The 16,662-nt window shown below is 44.9% G+C and overlaps 1 protein-coding gene across 1 annotated transcript; it reads left to right on the top strand.

Moving 5' to 3' along the window:
- Positions 1–8,385: 8,385 nt before the first annotated feature.
- Positions 8,386–14,854, top strand: BSND (barttin CLCNK type accessory subunit beta). The gene is made up of 4 exons (XM_060276876.1): positions 8,386–8,913; positions 9,604–9,698; positions 11,525–11,770; positions 12,994–14,854. The coding sequence occupies exons 1-4, from the start codon at positions 8,737–8,739 to the stop codon at positions 13,415–13,417; spliced, it is 942 nt and encodes a 313-aa protein (XP_060132859.1). The 5' UTR covers positions 8,386–8,736; the 3' UTR covers positions 13,418–14,854.
- The last annotated feature ends 1,808 nt before the right edge of the window (positions 14,855–16,662 follow it).

Raw genomic sequence — 16,662 nt, 5'->3', positions numbered from 1 at the left:
GCATAGCCTGAGAAGAGGGCATGGCTGCGGAGAGTCTCAAGGGCTGGCTAGAGAGGCCTTGGAGAGCTGCAGATTGCCCATCTCTGCCTGAGATCATACAAGGTGTGGGAGGGAAGACAACCCCCAATTCGTATTAGGATGGTTACTCATAGTTAACAAAGATAATACGCTTCTGCTGCTGCTGAGGAAGAATGCCATGTCATCTGAAACATGGGGGGGGGGAAGAGGGCAGGAGGAGGGCTGCCTTCCCTGGAAGTAACACGATTTAGTGGAACCACTGCATGCATCTATATTTGGATTCTGTGAGGATCTAGCAGATGAGAATGAACAGTTTATTTTCCTAGTTTTTTTAATGTTAAAAAAAGTAATTGTTACGGGGGAGTATTAGGACTGAGTCACATGTTTATTTTTGAGGTGATAGAAGTCTTCAAGCAATGACTTTACTGCTTCATTTTCACATGGGAAGTTATTTGTCTCAAATATTGCCCACATGAACATCTCCAGCTAACTACGTAAAAGGAAACCGTTTAGAAATAACATTTTCTCTGATGACACGGTAACTTTGGTGATTCTCGCACAGGAGGAATTTCAATTTCATGTGAAGATGAGGTGGTCAAAATCTCACAAGCAGGGGCTTTATCCTTACCCAAACCAATTCCTTGAATCTTATAATTGGTAAGGAGAAGTTTTTTCTTCTTCTCTTAGCCTGCCTTATCTCTCTTCAACTCATTTCCACCTATCACTCCCCTTTTTATTTTCCCCCAAAGTATTAACAGTAGTCTGTTTACCCTTAAGCTACAAAAGACCTCTGGAAGTCTTCCAGTACTCTGTGCAAATATCTATTTCCTATTAATCTTATTTCATACAATGTTTAATGACATTTATTTAGTCAGTGTATGGACAATGGATACGCCAAGACTTCTGTGTTTTTACCAGTTGCAAAACAGGCAGGAATCCAACAGGTAAATATTTATCAATTGCATCTCCATGATGGCAAAAGAGGTTACGGTTGAATTTATGCCTATTCTACAATAGTTCACTCCTGATTCTAAAGTGTGACTGCTATGGAAGTTCTGATAGGAAGTATTTTGAAGTGGGCAGGCTGCGGTATTGCTCCCAGTTTGCTCCCAGTTAGCCTTGCCCTGCCCTAGCCAAGACAGGAAAATGGTAAGAGCCTGTTTGTGTCATAAACCTGGCTTTTGTGTGTTATGTGATCAGATGCAAACAACAAGAATAAATTACTGGTCATATAAATTGAAGCCATGAAGCTAGGCTACTGTGAGAAATTAAAATGGCGGCTACCAGTAGGCCTGAGTTATTGTTGACACCACTCCCCACCAGATAAGCCCTTGAGGACCTGCGGGTGGATGAGGGAACCCAACAGAGGTCATGTTGTAAGAGCCCCCTCCATCCAAGAGTTAACTGGACAGGTGACAGGCAAGCATTCAATAGGTGAAACATCACTACGGTACATCTCCGCAGTGCGGGGTGGGGTGGGGAATACCTGATCTGAATGTTGTTATAGCACAGTTATTAAAGTACAGAGACTCTGTCAAAACAAAGTTAGCACCTTTGTTCAGGAATTCAGAGCACAAGGTGTCTGCTGTTGCTGCTTCTTTGATAGGACACCATAACAAACTTTACTGATATAAAACCTGGTTTAATACAGTATTGTAAAAAGTAAGCTAGCGTGGGTGGCGTAGCGCAATATTTAAGCCACGACGCAAACCAATAAAACAGAACATGTGCTGTTGCTTCCACACTATGCCAAAAGGTGATCTAAATGTTAAGAGAGAGAGAGGGACAAAAAGATTCGCTCCGCTATACATAAAAATACAACCAATCATCGTATGTTGATATAGTGCCTAAGATGAGACAGAGTTCTCAATTTGCAACCCCAAGGTCACTTAGCTCCATGGAAGACGATGCTGGCATTGAATAGTCCTGACGCCAAGAACCACTTCAGAAAACAGAATTGTTCCTGTATGTGTCTCAAGGAGGAAGCTGTAGCCTTTTTGCATGACACCTTTTTTTCAAATGTTTGTTTACCAAATAGTGAAACAAGAGATCGCTGTCGGGGATATAGATGGCCCAGCTATTCAGGTTTTCTTATGTCATCTGCCTGTAAATGTCAATTTGAGATAGTCCCTTCCCCTTTGCAACACCATCAACGGAGCAGTTACAATAAACTGCAACCATTGCTCCCCGGCCTGGAGAAGGTGTCTAGGTGATAACACTCCACAATGATTCCTTGTGTAAAGAAGGTATGGGTGTCCTTGTTCAGTGTACAACTCAGCCCACCCCAACATTAGAAGCATAAGTATACCTTAAGTGGGGGTGCAGATTTATGAGGAAAGGTTAAGTAAGAAGGACAGCAAAAAGAGGAAACTTTCCAACAAAAATTGCTCAGGCAAAAGCAATTGCAAGCAAAGAATCCAGACTTTAGTAAATGGGATCAGAACTACAAAATTAAAGGTTTGAAGGCAAAAGAGGGGAGGGGAAAAAACAACCAATGTTAAGAAGGAGTTGATTTGATTTTAAGAATTAGGTCAGTGTGTATGATCAAACTGCCATGATGAGAAATGTGGATTGAGTGGAGCCTGGCCGAATTCAGTAGGAAGTAAAGCAGCACTGAGTCTGTGGACATCTCATAATATGCGCACTCAGCTCACAAATCAACCCACGTTTATGGCTCAGCCATGTTGGCTGACTCTGCAGTGGATAGTAAATGTGGGTTGATTTGGGAGCCAAGCGTGAAGTGAAGTTATCCTGGGATGCATCACTACCACATAAAAGACAGCTTGGATTACTCAATATTTGTAGCCTGCCAATTTTGTCACATAAAATAGAACCCTTACAAAGCTTTCTTTCTTTCTTTCTTTCTTTCTTTCTTTCTTTCTTTCTTTCTTTCTTTCTTTCTTTCTTTCTTTCTTTCTTTCTTTCTTTCTTTCTTTCTTTCTTTTCTCTCTCTCTCTCTCTCTCTCTCTGCTTGAGGATTGCTCACAATAAATAACTGAAATGATAATTCCTTAAGGGGCAAGGTGACACATATTAATGTTCATTTAAAAAGTGCCTTCAGCAACCAAAGCTCTGGCAAACTTCACATCTGGAACCCTCGAATTTTAACTTTCAGGTAATTTGAGGAAAGGCAGCATTGTGTGCAGCGTGTTATCTTCTGTCACATGTTCGATCAATTCTTCCTTCAAACTAAAGAATAGGTTATGTGGGTGTTAGACAATGGATCTGGCAGCATCGGGAACGCAATTAAGTCTGGTATTTTTAGCAGGGTTGCACCCTTTTATTGGTTAAAGGGAAATATTCTACTCTGAAATTAACTGCACACAATATTAGATTATCTTCTCTATATGTATTCTTGTTTCATGCTACCTAGTCAAATGTAAAGCACAATCCTATGCAAGTTTATCCAGAAGTAAAATCAATTATGTTCAATATTAGACTATATAAAACCAGTCCTAAAGGATCTTCACTGGCTCACAATATGTCACAATATGTTTTTGAGCCATAGTTTTGAGCATCATTCAAAGTGTTGGTGTTGACCTTTAAAACCCCAAACATCTCCACCCCCATCGTTCAGCCTGAACTCCTCCTAGGGCCTTCTGGCGGTTCCCTCACTGCGAAAAGCAAAGTTACAGGGAACCATGCAGAGGGCCTTCTTGGTTGTGGCGCCTGCCCTGTGGAACGCCCTCCCTTCAGATGTCAAAGAGATAATTAACCGTGCAACTTTTAGAAGACATCTGAAGGCAACCCTGTATCAGGAAGTTTTTTAACGTTTGATGTTTTATTATGTTTTTATATGTGTTGGAAGCCACCTCGAACGGCTGGGACAACCCAGCCAAATGGGCAGGGTATAAAACAACAACAACCACAACTACAACCACAACCACCTTATGCACTCATGAATAAAGGGCTGCCAGTGTTTTAATAGCCCCGCTCCTGTGCCTTTCCCCATTGTTTTGTGTTTCTATGAGGCAAGCATAACTTCTTTAATTTCTTCACTTTGGGCTCAACGCTCAAGATCAGGGCCAGGAGAAAAGCTGGAAACTTAACATGAAAGATGCCAAGCCAGTGAAATCACTTCTCTTCATCTGATTTACCATCTCTAATTTCATTGAAAAGTTAATCCTTCTGCAGTAAAATTACATTAGTGCTTCAGAGACAGAATATAATCTCTTCATAAAAAGCTGAACAGGGGGAGGTGGGGAGGGGGAACGCCAGCTCTTAAAACATGCTGGATTTTGCTAGTGATCATTTCAAATGGAATGGACTTTCAATGCAGCTCTGAAATTTCTCAGGGGCTTCCACATAAACCTAGCATGGATACATTTCCCATGATACTTTACTGCTGATTTGTTGCTGTAATTATTGTTGAAAGCTCTCCCAACACTTTAGGATTGGTAGTTCTTCAGTGGCTTGGAGGTGTTATGTCTGGAACACTTTATGAAAACAGCTTTAAAGGGATGGTACAAATAGTTCTGGATTCCTAAATAATTATTACCCCTTTCTTCCTTGACTGAAATATCCAACTAGACCAGCCTCATCATTCCCATGCTTCCTTACTGAAAGGGAAAGTGGGAGGGGGACAGCCATTTGCAGCATAAACTGCGAGAAGGGAAACCCCAGATCAAGTGGGAAATAATTATAGGAGTGTTTAATCTTGATTTTTCAGCTTTCTGTGCAGAGGAGTGACTACTTCACACATTGCAAAGATGCCTCTTGTGGATCATGCACTCAGCCGGCAGCCAACTTTTTAGGTTCATCATGAGTTCCCTGCATTCCATTGTGCTGGATTACACACATTTTCAAGAAGCAAAAGTTCAAGAGACTTTTTAAGATAAGACTTTGCTTGCTTTTAAAACAGAGGATTAACCTTGTGGGAAACAAAGGACAATGACTTTCATTCCTTTGCCCTGAAAGTGACTCGGGCAAAATTTGGAAAAGGTTTAAGGATGGATTTGCATAACCTGTACTATGCCAAAGGGTGGTATGGGGTGCTAGGGAAGGGGGTAGTACCTCTGGTGGGGGGACGGGACACATCATGCTTCTTCCAGGGTAGTTTGTCCTCTTTTGGTCCCCACCCTGCACTCAGCTCTCACCTGTGGCTCCTAGAAGCAGTCAGCATGCAACAGCAGCCCCAGGAAATGGTTTCAACTGGCCAGGTTGTATGGCACCTTGTGCGCTTCCTTCTGGCAATTCCTGCAGCCAAGCTGGTGCCAAAAATATTGCTCTGCTTTCAGCAAGCACAGGAACTCCATACACACTGCCCAGGCTTGCGCCCTGGGAAGGTCACTTCAGTGCTGCTAACACATTGGTTTGACTTCACCCCTGGAGGCACACTCCATTGTCTCTTGAGACAGGCGGACGCCAACAACTACTACACCAAAGTCTGTATCCCCCACCCTACGTGGCATAGATGTATTCTGTTCCTTCCTCCCATATACCTGAAAGGATTGAGATACGATGCACATATGCTACTGTGCTGAAAAATGCTACGTGTGTACAACCCAAATGCCATTCCCCAAATATAAAAGCTATAAACATAGGAAAACCACCTTAAGTGCAACTACTGCTCTTATTGACAGTTGCTTACCACCCACTTGAATCTTAGACACATGATTGATTGATTGATTTTGCTTATATGAAACTCCTTTTATGGTGTCTCCTTCCTAAGGTGCATTAGATGGTGTGTTCACCACTTGATAACCTGGGACAGAGTGTTATGAAATGTGCTGGCACCTCAAGGGCTGGAAGGAGGCCGCAGAATCCATGATTATGTAGACCTTCCATTTTTGGACATACATAGAGCACACCACTCCATAACCAGAGGAACGCTTGTGGAGAAGGCCTATAGCTTCCATGCCCTGCTTGCAGGCTTCCTAAAGCAGGGATTGGGAAGTGGTGGCCTTCCAGATGTTGCTGGACTCCTATTCCCATCAGCCCCAGGCAGCATGGCCAGCAGTTAGGGGTGATATGATACCCAACACCTGGAGGGCCACAGGTTTCTCATCCCTGCCCTAGAGGCATGTGTTTGGTCTTGGTGGGTTGTAAGATTGAATCACAGAATCATAGAGTTGGAAGAGACCACAAGGGCCATCCAGTCCAACCCCCTGCCAAGCAGGAAACACCATCAAAGCATTCTTGACATATGCCTGTCAAGCCTCTGCTTAAAGACCTCCAAAGAAGGAGACTCCACCACACTCCTTGGCAGCAAATTCCACTGTCGAACAGCTCTTACTGTCAGGAAGTTCTTCCTAATGTTTAGGTGGAATCTTCTTTCTTGTAGCTTGAATCCATTGCTCCGTGTCCGCTTCTCTGGAGCAGCAGAAAAGAACCTTTCACCCTCTTCTATATGACATCCATTTATGTATTTGGAGCAGGGGGGATAGCCCTTTCATGGCTTAAAACAAATTTATGCTTAGTATTCCAGGATTCTAATCTTCTGGGAGTATCGGAGATTAGAAGAGGAACTACATGTCTTTGGTGAACCTGGTTATTGTGATGAAATGTTGTTTTCTGCTGCTTACGATTGCTGTCACGGACAGTGCTTGGACTCAGTAGCATCTTCTCTATAGGCCATACCTTTGCTCTGAACTAAGCTCACAAACTGACAGTTTGCACTGGTCAGAGGGAGGTAGTGTAAAACAGATGTCTTCCAAACCATGCCCACCGACCCCCTCGACCTAGAAACCAGGATCCTGCACAGATGAAGATATTGGGGATCCATTACAGATCTTTCAAAAAAGTCAGGGTTTTATTGTGGTAGAAAAAAAAAGTGTGTTTGTGAGTTCATTGTTCTGGAAGACTCAGCTGAATAATGCTGATACCGTGTGCCAGCATGGCAAAGTATCTGGAAACTTCTCCCCCAGCAATTATATCTGTAATTGGCAAGTTTAGAAATGCCCCAAAACAGACAAGTTGTTCATCCAGCTCAGCATCATTCAGACTGACTGACAGTATCTCTCCAGGGTCCCCCCCCCCACTGTCAATGTAGGTGTCTATTAAACTAGAAGGGTATATATGCACTTGAAGAATCAAGAAACAATAAGAAGCAAGGTTTGGGGGGAGGATTATTTAGATTTCTGATTTGTGAACAACTTCCATTTTTGAAGGTTCATAATTTAGGTTGGCTTTCTTGCATTAGGCTAGCTTTCTTCAGCTTTTTCCACAGCACTTTTGGTGGAGCAGTTGTGTAAAATACCCACTAGATGGCAACCTACTCCCAAAACTTCCTTCTACAAATCTCAAAGGTTTTTAAGGAAGGGAGTGTGGTTTTTTTTGGGGGGGGGACCCAGCAGAATATTATCAGCTGCTTGAGGAGAAAATGCCATAACCTAAGCAATCTCCCTTGCCTCCAAGCCCATTCACCTAACTATAACATAAAAAAATAAAATCCGTATTATTTCTGATTTCACTAATGGTGGGAAAGAAGATATGAGCCACTGCATTACAAAGCCATGCAGAGGCAAGAAAAGGGTGGCGGTTTTTAATTCACCCAAGAAGAAAATTGTAAAAATGGACCGATTATTAAAATCCTTCATATAAACTCAAAACTAGCAAGCGCCAACAAGGACTGTGAGAATGGTCCCTAAGGCAGGCAGGCAAGCAAGCGTGCGCACAAAAAAAAATTGGGGGGGGGGGAGGAAGAATAGAAACTTCCACTCTATCAACATGCATGAGCAGACTATTAAAGCTAGTCAAATGACTTATAGTGGAATCCTATACAGGTCTACTCAGAAGTAAGTCCCATTGAATTAAACAGGGCTCCCTCCTAGGGAATGCAGCCTGAAGTTTGTCAATATAATTGTAAATGAATGATTTTGAGAAAGCGCTTTAAAGGGTGGGGCTATGATTGACATTTGATAGTGAAAGGCTCATCTACGTGAGGGATTATATTTATCCTGCCCCACATAACTGAGTTATGAGACTCTTGCCTCTGTGAAAGGAATGGGGTGGGAGGTGGGGGGGGTGACAGGAGCAAAATGTAGTCGTTGTGATAACTGGTCTGACTGAAAGAACACATTTGGGGGGTGGGGGAGTAAGCGATCTTGTGAAGCCTCCTTCCTACTTGCCTTTCATAAGCAACAACTTCATTATCCAGAGCCTGGGGGAGCCACCCATGCAAGATTGCGCACTGCAAAGGCCATGCCATCTGACAACACACAGGGGCAGGAAGGTTATTGCCCCACCAGAGAGTCCCTTAAGGTCTAGACAAAGGACTGGGCTGTGGAGCAGTCAGTTGGCTCAGTGGGTACAGTTTTTCTAATTCGCCAGTGAGCCTCTGAAAGCTGGCAACTGGGATCCGGTTCTAGAAGGGTCCTAAAACCTCCCTCCCTTTGGCAAAGCATTCTCAGCTTTTGCGCTGTATATACCTAGGGGGAAGGTTATTGTAAAGTGTCCCTGGGCAATGTTACTCATGTGTGAATGGAAGGATCTTGTTTGCATTCATTACAAACCCATTAAAAGCTGGCTGGCTGAGACCTGGGCAGGACTGGTCTGAAGGTTGCAGCTGACACTTGTCCCCTTGCTGGCTCTCTGCATCATCTCCTTGCAGTGCACCAGAGGGAGGAGGGCTGCTGTCTGGATCAGGGACAGGTGAAGGGCTGCCCAGCCTTCCTGGACTCCCCACCACCACCACCCACACTTTCCCAGCGCAAGCTCTTTCCATGAATTAGCCTGCCCAGAAACCACCTCGATTTCGATCCTTCTTCCTGGATCCCAATGGCTGAAGAGAAAACTTTTCGCCATGGGCTCATCGTCCTGGGAGTTTTTCTGGTGATGATCGGAATGTTCATCATGAGTGTGGAGAAGCCCCAGATCTACATCACCTTTTGTACCTTGGGCGCCTTGTTCATCGCTGCGGGGATCATTTGGAGCATGTGCCAGTGCTACCCGAAGGTAGGAAACAGTCTACTTTTCTTTTCTTCCAAAGAATGTGCCTTCAACAGTTGCATTTTGGGGGTATCAAACTCAGGCTTCCCAAGAATATCTTTGGGCTCTTGGAAACTGCAGGAATCTTAAAAGATTATATGGTTCCTACTCTTTATTGAGCTCGTTAGCCTTTTAAGAAGTACAAACTTAAAAAATATTTTACTTGCAAAGCAATCAATTTTTTTGTATCCGCTCGATTAATAAATTGCTTTACACATTGGTTTCCTTACAGTTGCCACACACACAAAAAATGATGCCATCGCAGGATAGGTATTAGAATGGTGCCACAATATAATGCAGCGGGAACTGTAGAAAGAATAAGTTAGGTAATGGCAAATCTAAGGCTGTTCTCTGTTGGAGTTGCAGCTTGAATCTTCTTCCTGAAAATCTAGGATTTGATTGAAGACACAGTTCAGAATGTAAAAACAAAAACAAAATGCCTTTCTTCAAAGGAACCCCTACATCTCCTTGGCGGTAGGTGAGAAAGAATATCTTTGCCCGGGGTGGACTGCCTCCTGAGCTTTATCCGGGATCCAAATGATACATCACATTTTCTTAATTAAATTCAGTGTTTGTGCATGTGATTGTGTGTATCTGCTCATTTGATGGGAGGAAATAACCCCCCTGTTCCCTAACTTCCCTGCTTTCCCTCCGCAGATCAGAGTTGTTTCTGTTGATGTGGAGTCTGAGAAGTTTCTTGTAAAGAAGACTGCTGCTTCATCTGTTCAAAATGTGATTCCCGAGAAGAACAGGTATGTTTGTGGAAACCAAGCCTGTAAGCTTCAACTCAACAGTCTGTAATCTACTTTTTAATTAGAATACAGTACTCGCCTGTGCATATCGCAAACTATGTTCCGCAGAGGGACAAGGTCAACGTCTGGAAACGCTGGCACAGGGCAGTGAATTGCACAATTTAAGTGTATTTTTAAGCAGGAGGAAAGTGGTGTCTTTAGGGAAAATATAAAGCTCCTCAGAGGTATGTGTGTTTGTGTGTAAAGCATGGAAAAGCTTTGGAGACCCATCCGTAGGAAAGCCAAAAGGCAGCAGCGTTTACAGCAGAATCCTATACTTCTCTGTTTAGAAATAGATCTCATTGAGTTCAATGTGGCTTACTCTCAGATGTGTGTATAGGATTGCAAACTCCATCTCATTTCAGTGTCTAGCCCTGCTATATATAATCCAATCCAGAAAGAGAATGTGGGCCTCCGTAGGGTTCATTCTGCTCTGGCCATAAGAACAGCAGCTCCATTGGCCTTCTCTCTGTGTTGTGCAGAAGCTATAACTGGTCAATCAAGATAAAATTATGGCAGCTTAAAAGAGCTTCTTCTCCATCTTCCACCTTATATCCAAGCTTCTTCAGAACAGTGCCTTCCTCACCCTAGAGATGGATAAATCCTGGTGAAATGGTATTTGTAGGAGGTTATCTCCTGCAGAGTGCAGAAACAGGTTGGGTATATATGGGGTGGATCTACACGCAGGGGAAAACCACTATAAATAAGTCAGAAATTAGATCTGTTATAACAGGGGTGGCCAACTCCCAAGAGACTGCGATCTACTCACAGAGTTAAAAACTGTCAGTGATCTACCCCCTTTTTGGGGTTCAGGTCAAAGTTGTTGAGTTTTTCAGGGAGGAGCTAAAATGTTGAGCTTTTTTTTAGGGAAGCCACAGTTGTTCAGCTTCTTTGGGGGGAACCAGTGATCTACCAGTGATCTACCGCAGACGTCCAGTGATCTACCAGTAGATCATGATCTACCTGTTGGACGTGCCTGTGTTATAATAAAAGAAAGAAAAAACCCTATGGAAAATCGCATATGAAAATTTTCTGCTCTCTGGCACCATCTGGTGTTGCATGTTTATAGCGCATTCAAACAGTTGTTTATTTACTAATGTAGCTGAGTCCCAGGGGTGAGATAATCTTTAGCTATCCTGGTCCCAAGTTGTATAGAGCTTCGTACCAAGTTCATTAGTCACTTCTTCCCTTCCTCTCAACATTGACTAAGGGCAAGAGCACAGCCTGCTGCCAGAAGGCCTATTTTATGTGCTTCATAAGCAACTGTTTTTCTGATTGAAAACCTGGACCCGGCACCAGCCTACTGTGCATTAGCCCAGCCTCAGAGGCGCCCATGGGCGGGCCACTCCATTCCTGGCTATATGTCATTTACTTGCTCAGATCTTTCTTCCCACCACACTCCTTCCATCAACTTCCCTTAAACAGGCTTCTTAACAGTGCAAGGCAGTTTTCCATAATACTCCAATTGCCAACAACAGAAAGGAAAGTGAAACGAAAAAGTAGCTGAATGCAGCATAGCCCTGGCATACAGACTGATGGGTTTTGTATGTCTCTTTCTCCTAGTCAGCCAGGTGGGAATGGAGGACAGGTAAGAAAAGCAGGTCTCCTGACAGCTCAAATCCACATAACGAACAACTGCAACACACTTAAGAGGAAGCAAACTTGACTAGAGAAATGCTAGGTCCTCTGAAGCTGCGCACATTTCTGCATCAGCAAACAATCAGGTTCCTGTCCCCTGTTAATAACAGAGGTAACAAATCTGGTGAAGTAATATACCACTTTCTCAGTTCCCAGACACCTTACACCAGCCAGAAAGAAGCTGAAGTCTATGAGAAAAGCCTGCCGTCTTACGAACAGATCCAGACGAAAGTGGCGGGTGCAGAATCTGTGGGTGTTCTGTCTGCCCCAGTCCCACCGGTCAGGGCAGAAGGATGTATCCAGCCTGTTGTACAGGCCAAGGCAGAGGTCCACAGAGATTCGGAAAGCGATGGAGACTCCTGCAAGGACCCGATGTCCCAGAAGGATGCTACAAGGTTGGTTTAAATTGCACACCACTCTGCGAGTCACTCTTGGTGATTTCTGTTAGGCTCCCTGGGTAGAGAAAAGTTTGCAAAGGTGGGGTGGTTGTCAAATTAAATATTAGTTGGTTGTATGCATTGTCATTGCTTGATTAAACAAAATGAATAAATGAACATCTGCATAACAATGTTACAAATGCAGGTGTCAGAACTGACACAATCTTTGAAAATATATAATATTCTATGTTAGAAATCATATCCTTTTCTATGTGTGAGATATGGTCCAATGATATACAGTGGTACCTCGGTTTTAAGTACACAATTGGTTCCGGAAGTCTGTAAGTACAGCTGAAGCGAACTTTCCCATTGAAAGTAATGGAAAGTGGATTAATCCGTTCCAGACGGGTCTGTGGAGTACTTAAACTGAAAGTACTCAAACCGAAGCGTACTTAAACCGAGGTATGACTGTATATCTATATATGTATTACACACACACACACACACACACACACACACACACACACACACAGTGTATATATATATAGAGAGAGAGAGAAAGTGACAGAGCGAAAGTGCCACTGATTGTTTAACTGGGAGCTCCTTTTGAACTGAACAGGGGTTGGCCACTATGACAAGAGGATGTTGGACTAAATGGACCACTGGCCTGATCCAGAGCAAGGCTCTTCTTATGTTTTTATGTTCTTTAATTGATTAATCTAACTGATTAGCAACATTAGTGGATTGATCTGTTAGATTAATCAGCTAATGTTACCATCCCCATAGAAGGTGGAGCTAAATACAAGATGCATGCTAGCTCTGTATCAATGAAAAGCCAACACAGTTGGTACTGCCTGGTGTTGTTCCTTCTAGTTAAAGCAGGCACCACAAGCGCAATATCTTCCAGGTGGAGTGCAACTCCTGTTAACTCAGACCATTGGGCATGCTGGCCGGGGATGATGGGAGTTGAGTCCAAAAACATCTGGAGGGGATGTTTTTCACATTGGTGACTCTTGAGTTCAAGATCAAAACAATGCTGTCAATAATATTTAATTTGCCCTTAGAAACCAAGTTACTTAAACCAACAACAGCTGGTCATTCCAAAACCAGAGACGTGCCGGTGAAAAGCACAGCATCTGCCCTGCTTGATTTACTATAAACGTCCTAGTAGAAACACAAAACAGCTCAACAATCAGCCTTGGAAGCTATGTCCTTCAATGAACCTTCTCTTTAAATTCTAGTGAGTCGGAAAAGTTTCCTAACCAGGCGCCGCTCGCTTCTTTCCAAGAGGAAGCGGACACCTCTTGTGTGGAATCTACAGCCAACAGTCCATTTCTACAGAAGTGGGAAAATGTCTCAAAGCCTATGTCTCCAACAGAAAGCCAGCTCAGATTCAAACTTCCTTCCTATGAAGATTTTGCCCTGATCGATTCCCTGACGGCGGAAGGTCAAGGTCAAAGCAATGAAAGGATAACAGCACCTAACCAAAGCCGTTGCCCTATTCCTGCCCCCAGAGGAGACGGGGCACTGGCTACAGTAGGGCCTGAACAACTGGAACACAGCGCTATGCGTAATGTAGAAGAGGATGACATGTACTATGGAATAAAAGAGGGACCAGGAGACGTCCCCTCATCGGTTGGTGCTGTCTCTGAACCAAAGGACTAAGCATGAAAAATAAGGAATGAGCCCAGGAACATTCTCATGGGAGTCCAAATCCGAGGAGATGAAAGGTTTGGTTGGGGTGGGGAGTGGCTCAGACAATAAAAGGGATGCCCAAGCAATGGTAAATTTGTCCTGCTCTCTGGGGATTTGTAGGGAGCGATGGAGAATAAGGGTTAGGAGCAAAGCAGAAGAACGAAAGTTTGGCTGTCTGTTGAAGTGTCATAAGCTGACCCTCCACTTATGCTCAACCTGTATATTTGTAAATGAAGACAAATATCACCAAATCCCATAAGCCCACTGTGGTTTTCTTCCAAAGGAAATCAAACCTGGGTAGCACTGAACACCTAAAAGTTCTCCCCAGCCAGAGAGATGATTCAGAAAAACACTATAAAGGGGAAACGAGCTCTCTAGGGAGATAGGAGAATGGCAGCCCTGCTGAGAACATATATATCGTCCCAAGGGGCAGAGTCATGACTTTTCCCTGGGAGTGTGGGTGGAGGATGCATGACTCGCTTGAACATCATCTTTTGGCGATTCTTTGCCATTTATGAAAGGATACTCTACTATATTGGGATGCGGGTGGCGCTGTGGTCTAAACCACAGAGCCTCTTGGGCTTGCCGATCAGAAGGTCAGCAGTTCAAATCCCTGCAATGGAGTGAGCTCCCGTTGCTCTGTCCCAGCTCCTGCCAACCTAGCAGTTTGAAAGCACACCAGTGCAAGTAAATAAATAGGTACCGCTGCGGCTGGAAGGTAAAAGGTGTTTCCATGCGCTGTGGTTTCTGTCATGGTGTTCTGTTGCGCCACATGACCCAGAAAGCTGTCTGTGGACAAATGCTGGCCTGAAAGCAAGATGAGCGCCATAGCCGCCTTTGATTCAGCTGATTCCCTGGTGTCCCGCTGGAATGCGGAGTTAACCAGCGCTATTGACTGGCTCCGAAGCGCCCTCTCAGATTGCATGGAGCCCGGACAGCCCCGTGGTTTTCCCCGGCGCTGAGGGTGATGAAACAGTCGTTGAGACGGCTAGAGCGCCGGTGGCGGAAAACTCATTTTGAATCAGACCGGACACGGGCTAGAGCTCAACTTCAAGCCTACCAAGTGGCAATGGCGACGGCGAAGAGGACCTTCTTCACCGTCTCCATCGCATCTGCAGAAAACAGCAGCAGGAGACTCTTCCAGGTGGTTCGCAATTTAGCGGAACCACCTGCTCCATCCGGGCCCAGTACGGGCCATATGATCTCCTGCAATGATTTTGCAAAGTTTTTTGCAGATAAAGTCGCTCAGATTCGGGAAGAGGTAGACTCCACCGTGGGAGCAGGGCTGGGACGGGGGAGTGCTAGAGTCCTGTCTAGTCAAGTTTTGTGGGATCAATTTCAATCTGTTACCTCCGAGGATGTGGACAGGCTGCTTAGACGAATGAAACCAACCACCTGTCTCCTTGATCCTTGCCCATCCTGGCTTATAAAAGCTAGCCAGGAAGGGCTGGGCGATGGGCTTCGCGGGTTGGTAAATGCTTCTCTCCATGAAGGAGCCTTCCCAGACCCGCTGAAAGAGGCGGTTATTAAACCGCTTCTTAAAAAACCATCTTTAGATCCGGCCAATATGGCCAACTATCGCCCAGTCTCAAATCTTCCATTCTTGGGCAAGGTGATTGAGCGAATGGTTGCGGAACAACTCCAGGCACGCCTGGAAGAAGCGGACCATTTGGATCCCTTCCAGTCAGGATTCAGGCCTCATCATGGGACTGAAATTGCCTTGGTCGCACTGGTCGATGATCTCCGGCGGGCTAGGGACAAAGGTAAGAGCTGTTTCCTTGTTCTGCTGGATCTCTCAGCGGCTTTTGACACCATCGACCATAACATCCTTCTGGACCATCTAGAGGGCTTGGGAGCTGGGGGCACTGTCATGCAGTGGTTCCGCTCCTTCCTCCTGGGCCGTGTTCAGAAAGTGGTGGTGGGGGATGAGTGTTCAGACCCCTGGGCTCTCACTTGTGGGATGCCTCAGGGTTCTGTCCTCTCCCCCATGCTTTTTAACATCTATATGCAGCCGCTGGGAGAGATCATCAGGGGGTTTGGGCTGGGTGTCCATCAGTATGCTGATGATACCCAGCTCTACCTCTCTTTTAAATCAGAACCAGTGAAGGCGGTGAAGGTCCTGTGTGAGTGCTTGGAGGCGGTTGGAGGATGGATGGCGGCTAACAGATTGAGATTGAATCCTGACAAGACAGAAGTACTGTTTGTGGGGGACAGGAGGCGGGCGGGTGTGGAGGACTCCCTGGTCCTGAATGGGGTAACTGTGCTCCTGAAAGACCAGGTGCGCAGCCTGGGAGTCATTCTGGACTCACAGCTGTCCATGGAGGCACAGGTCAACTCTGTGTCCAGGGCAGCTGTTTATCAGCTCCATCTGGTACGCAGGCTGAGTCCCTACCTGCCCACTGACTGTCTCTCCAGAGTGGTGCATGCTCTAGTTATCTCTCGCTTGGACTACTGCAATGTGCTCTATGTGGGGCTACCTTTGAAGGTGACCCGGAAACTACAACTAATCCAGAATGCGGCAGCTAGACTGGTGACTGGGAGCGGCCGCCGAGATCACATAACACCGGTCCTAAAAGACCTACATTGGCTCCCAGTACGTTTCCAAGCACAATTCAAAGTGTTGGTGTTGACCTTTAAAGCCCTAAACGGCCTCGGTCCGGTATACCTGAAGGAGCGTCTCCACCCCCATCATTCTGCCCGGACACTGAGGTCCAGCTCCGAGGGCCTTCTGGCGGTTCCCTCATTACGAGAAGCCAAGTTACAGGGAACCAGGCAGAGGGCCTTCTCGGTAGTGGCACCCACCCTGTGGAATGCCCTCCCACTAGAGGTCAAAGAGAACAACAATTACCAGACCTTTAGAAGGCATCTCAAGGCAGCCCTGTTTAGGGAAGCTTTTAATGTTTGATGGATTTCTGTATTTTAGAATTTCTGTTTTTTTGGAAGCCGCCCAGAGTGGCTGGGTGAACCCGGCCAGATGGGCGGGGTATAAATAATAAATTATTATTATTATTATTATTATTATTATTATTATTGACTGAACTTCCCTACTAAGGCTGCCATTTTCTAAATGCACAAAACTGGGAGCAAGTCCCACTGAATTTAGCAAGGTATGCTTTTGAGTGGAAATGCACAGAATTACACCTTCAATGTGTTTCTAGCCTTTTAGAATCCTTTAGCATTCTTGCCCCATCATCCACAGATACCTTTTATCTGAC

Source organism: Zootoca vivipara, chromosome 7 (assembly GCF_963506605.1).
Source record: "Zootoca vivipara chromosome 7, rZooViv1.1, whole genome shotgun sequence".
Taxonomy (NCBI): Eukaryota; Metazoa; Chordata; class Lepidosauria; order Squamata; family Lacertidae; genus Zootoca; species Zootoca vivipara.
The sequence above is the reverse complement of the archived record's forward strand: the minus strand, read 5'-3'. Positions and strand labels throughout refer to the sequence as shown.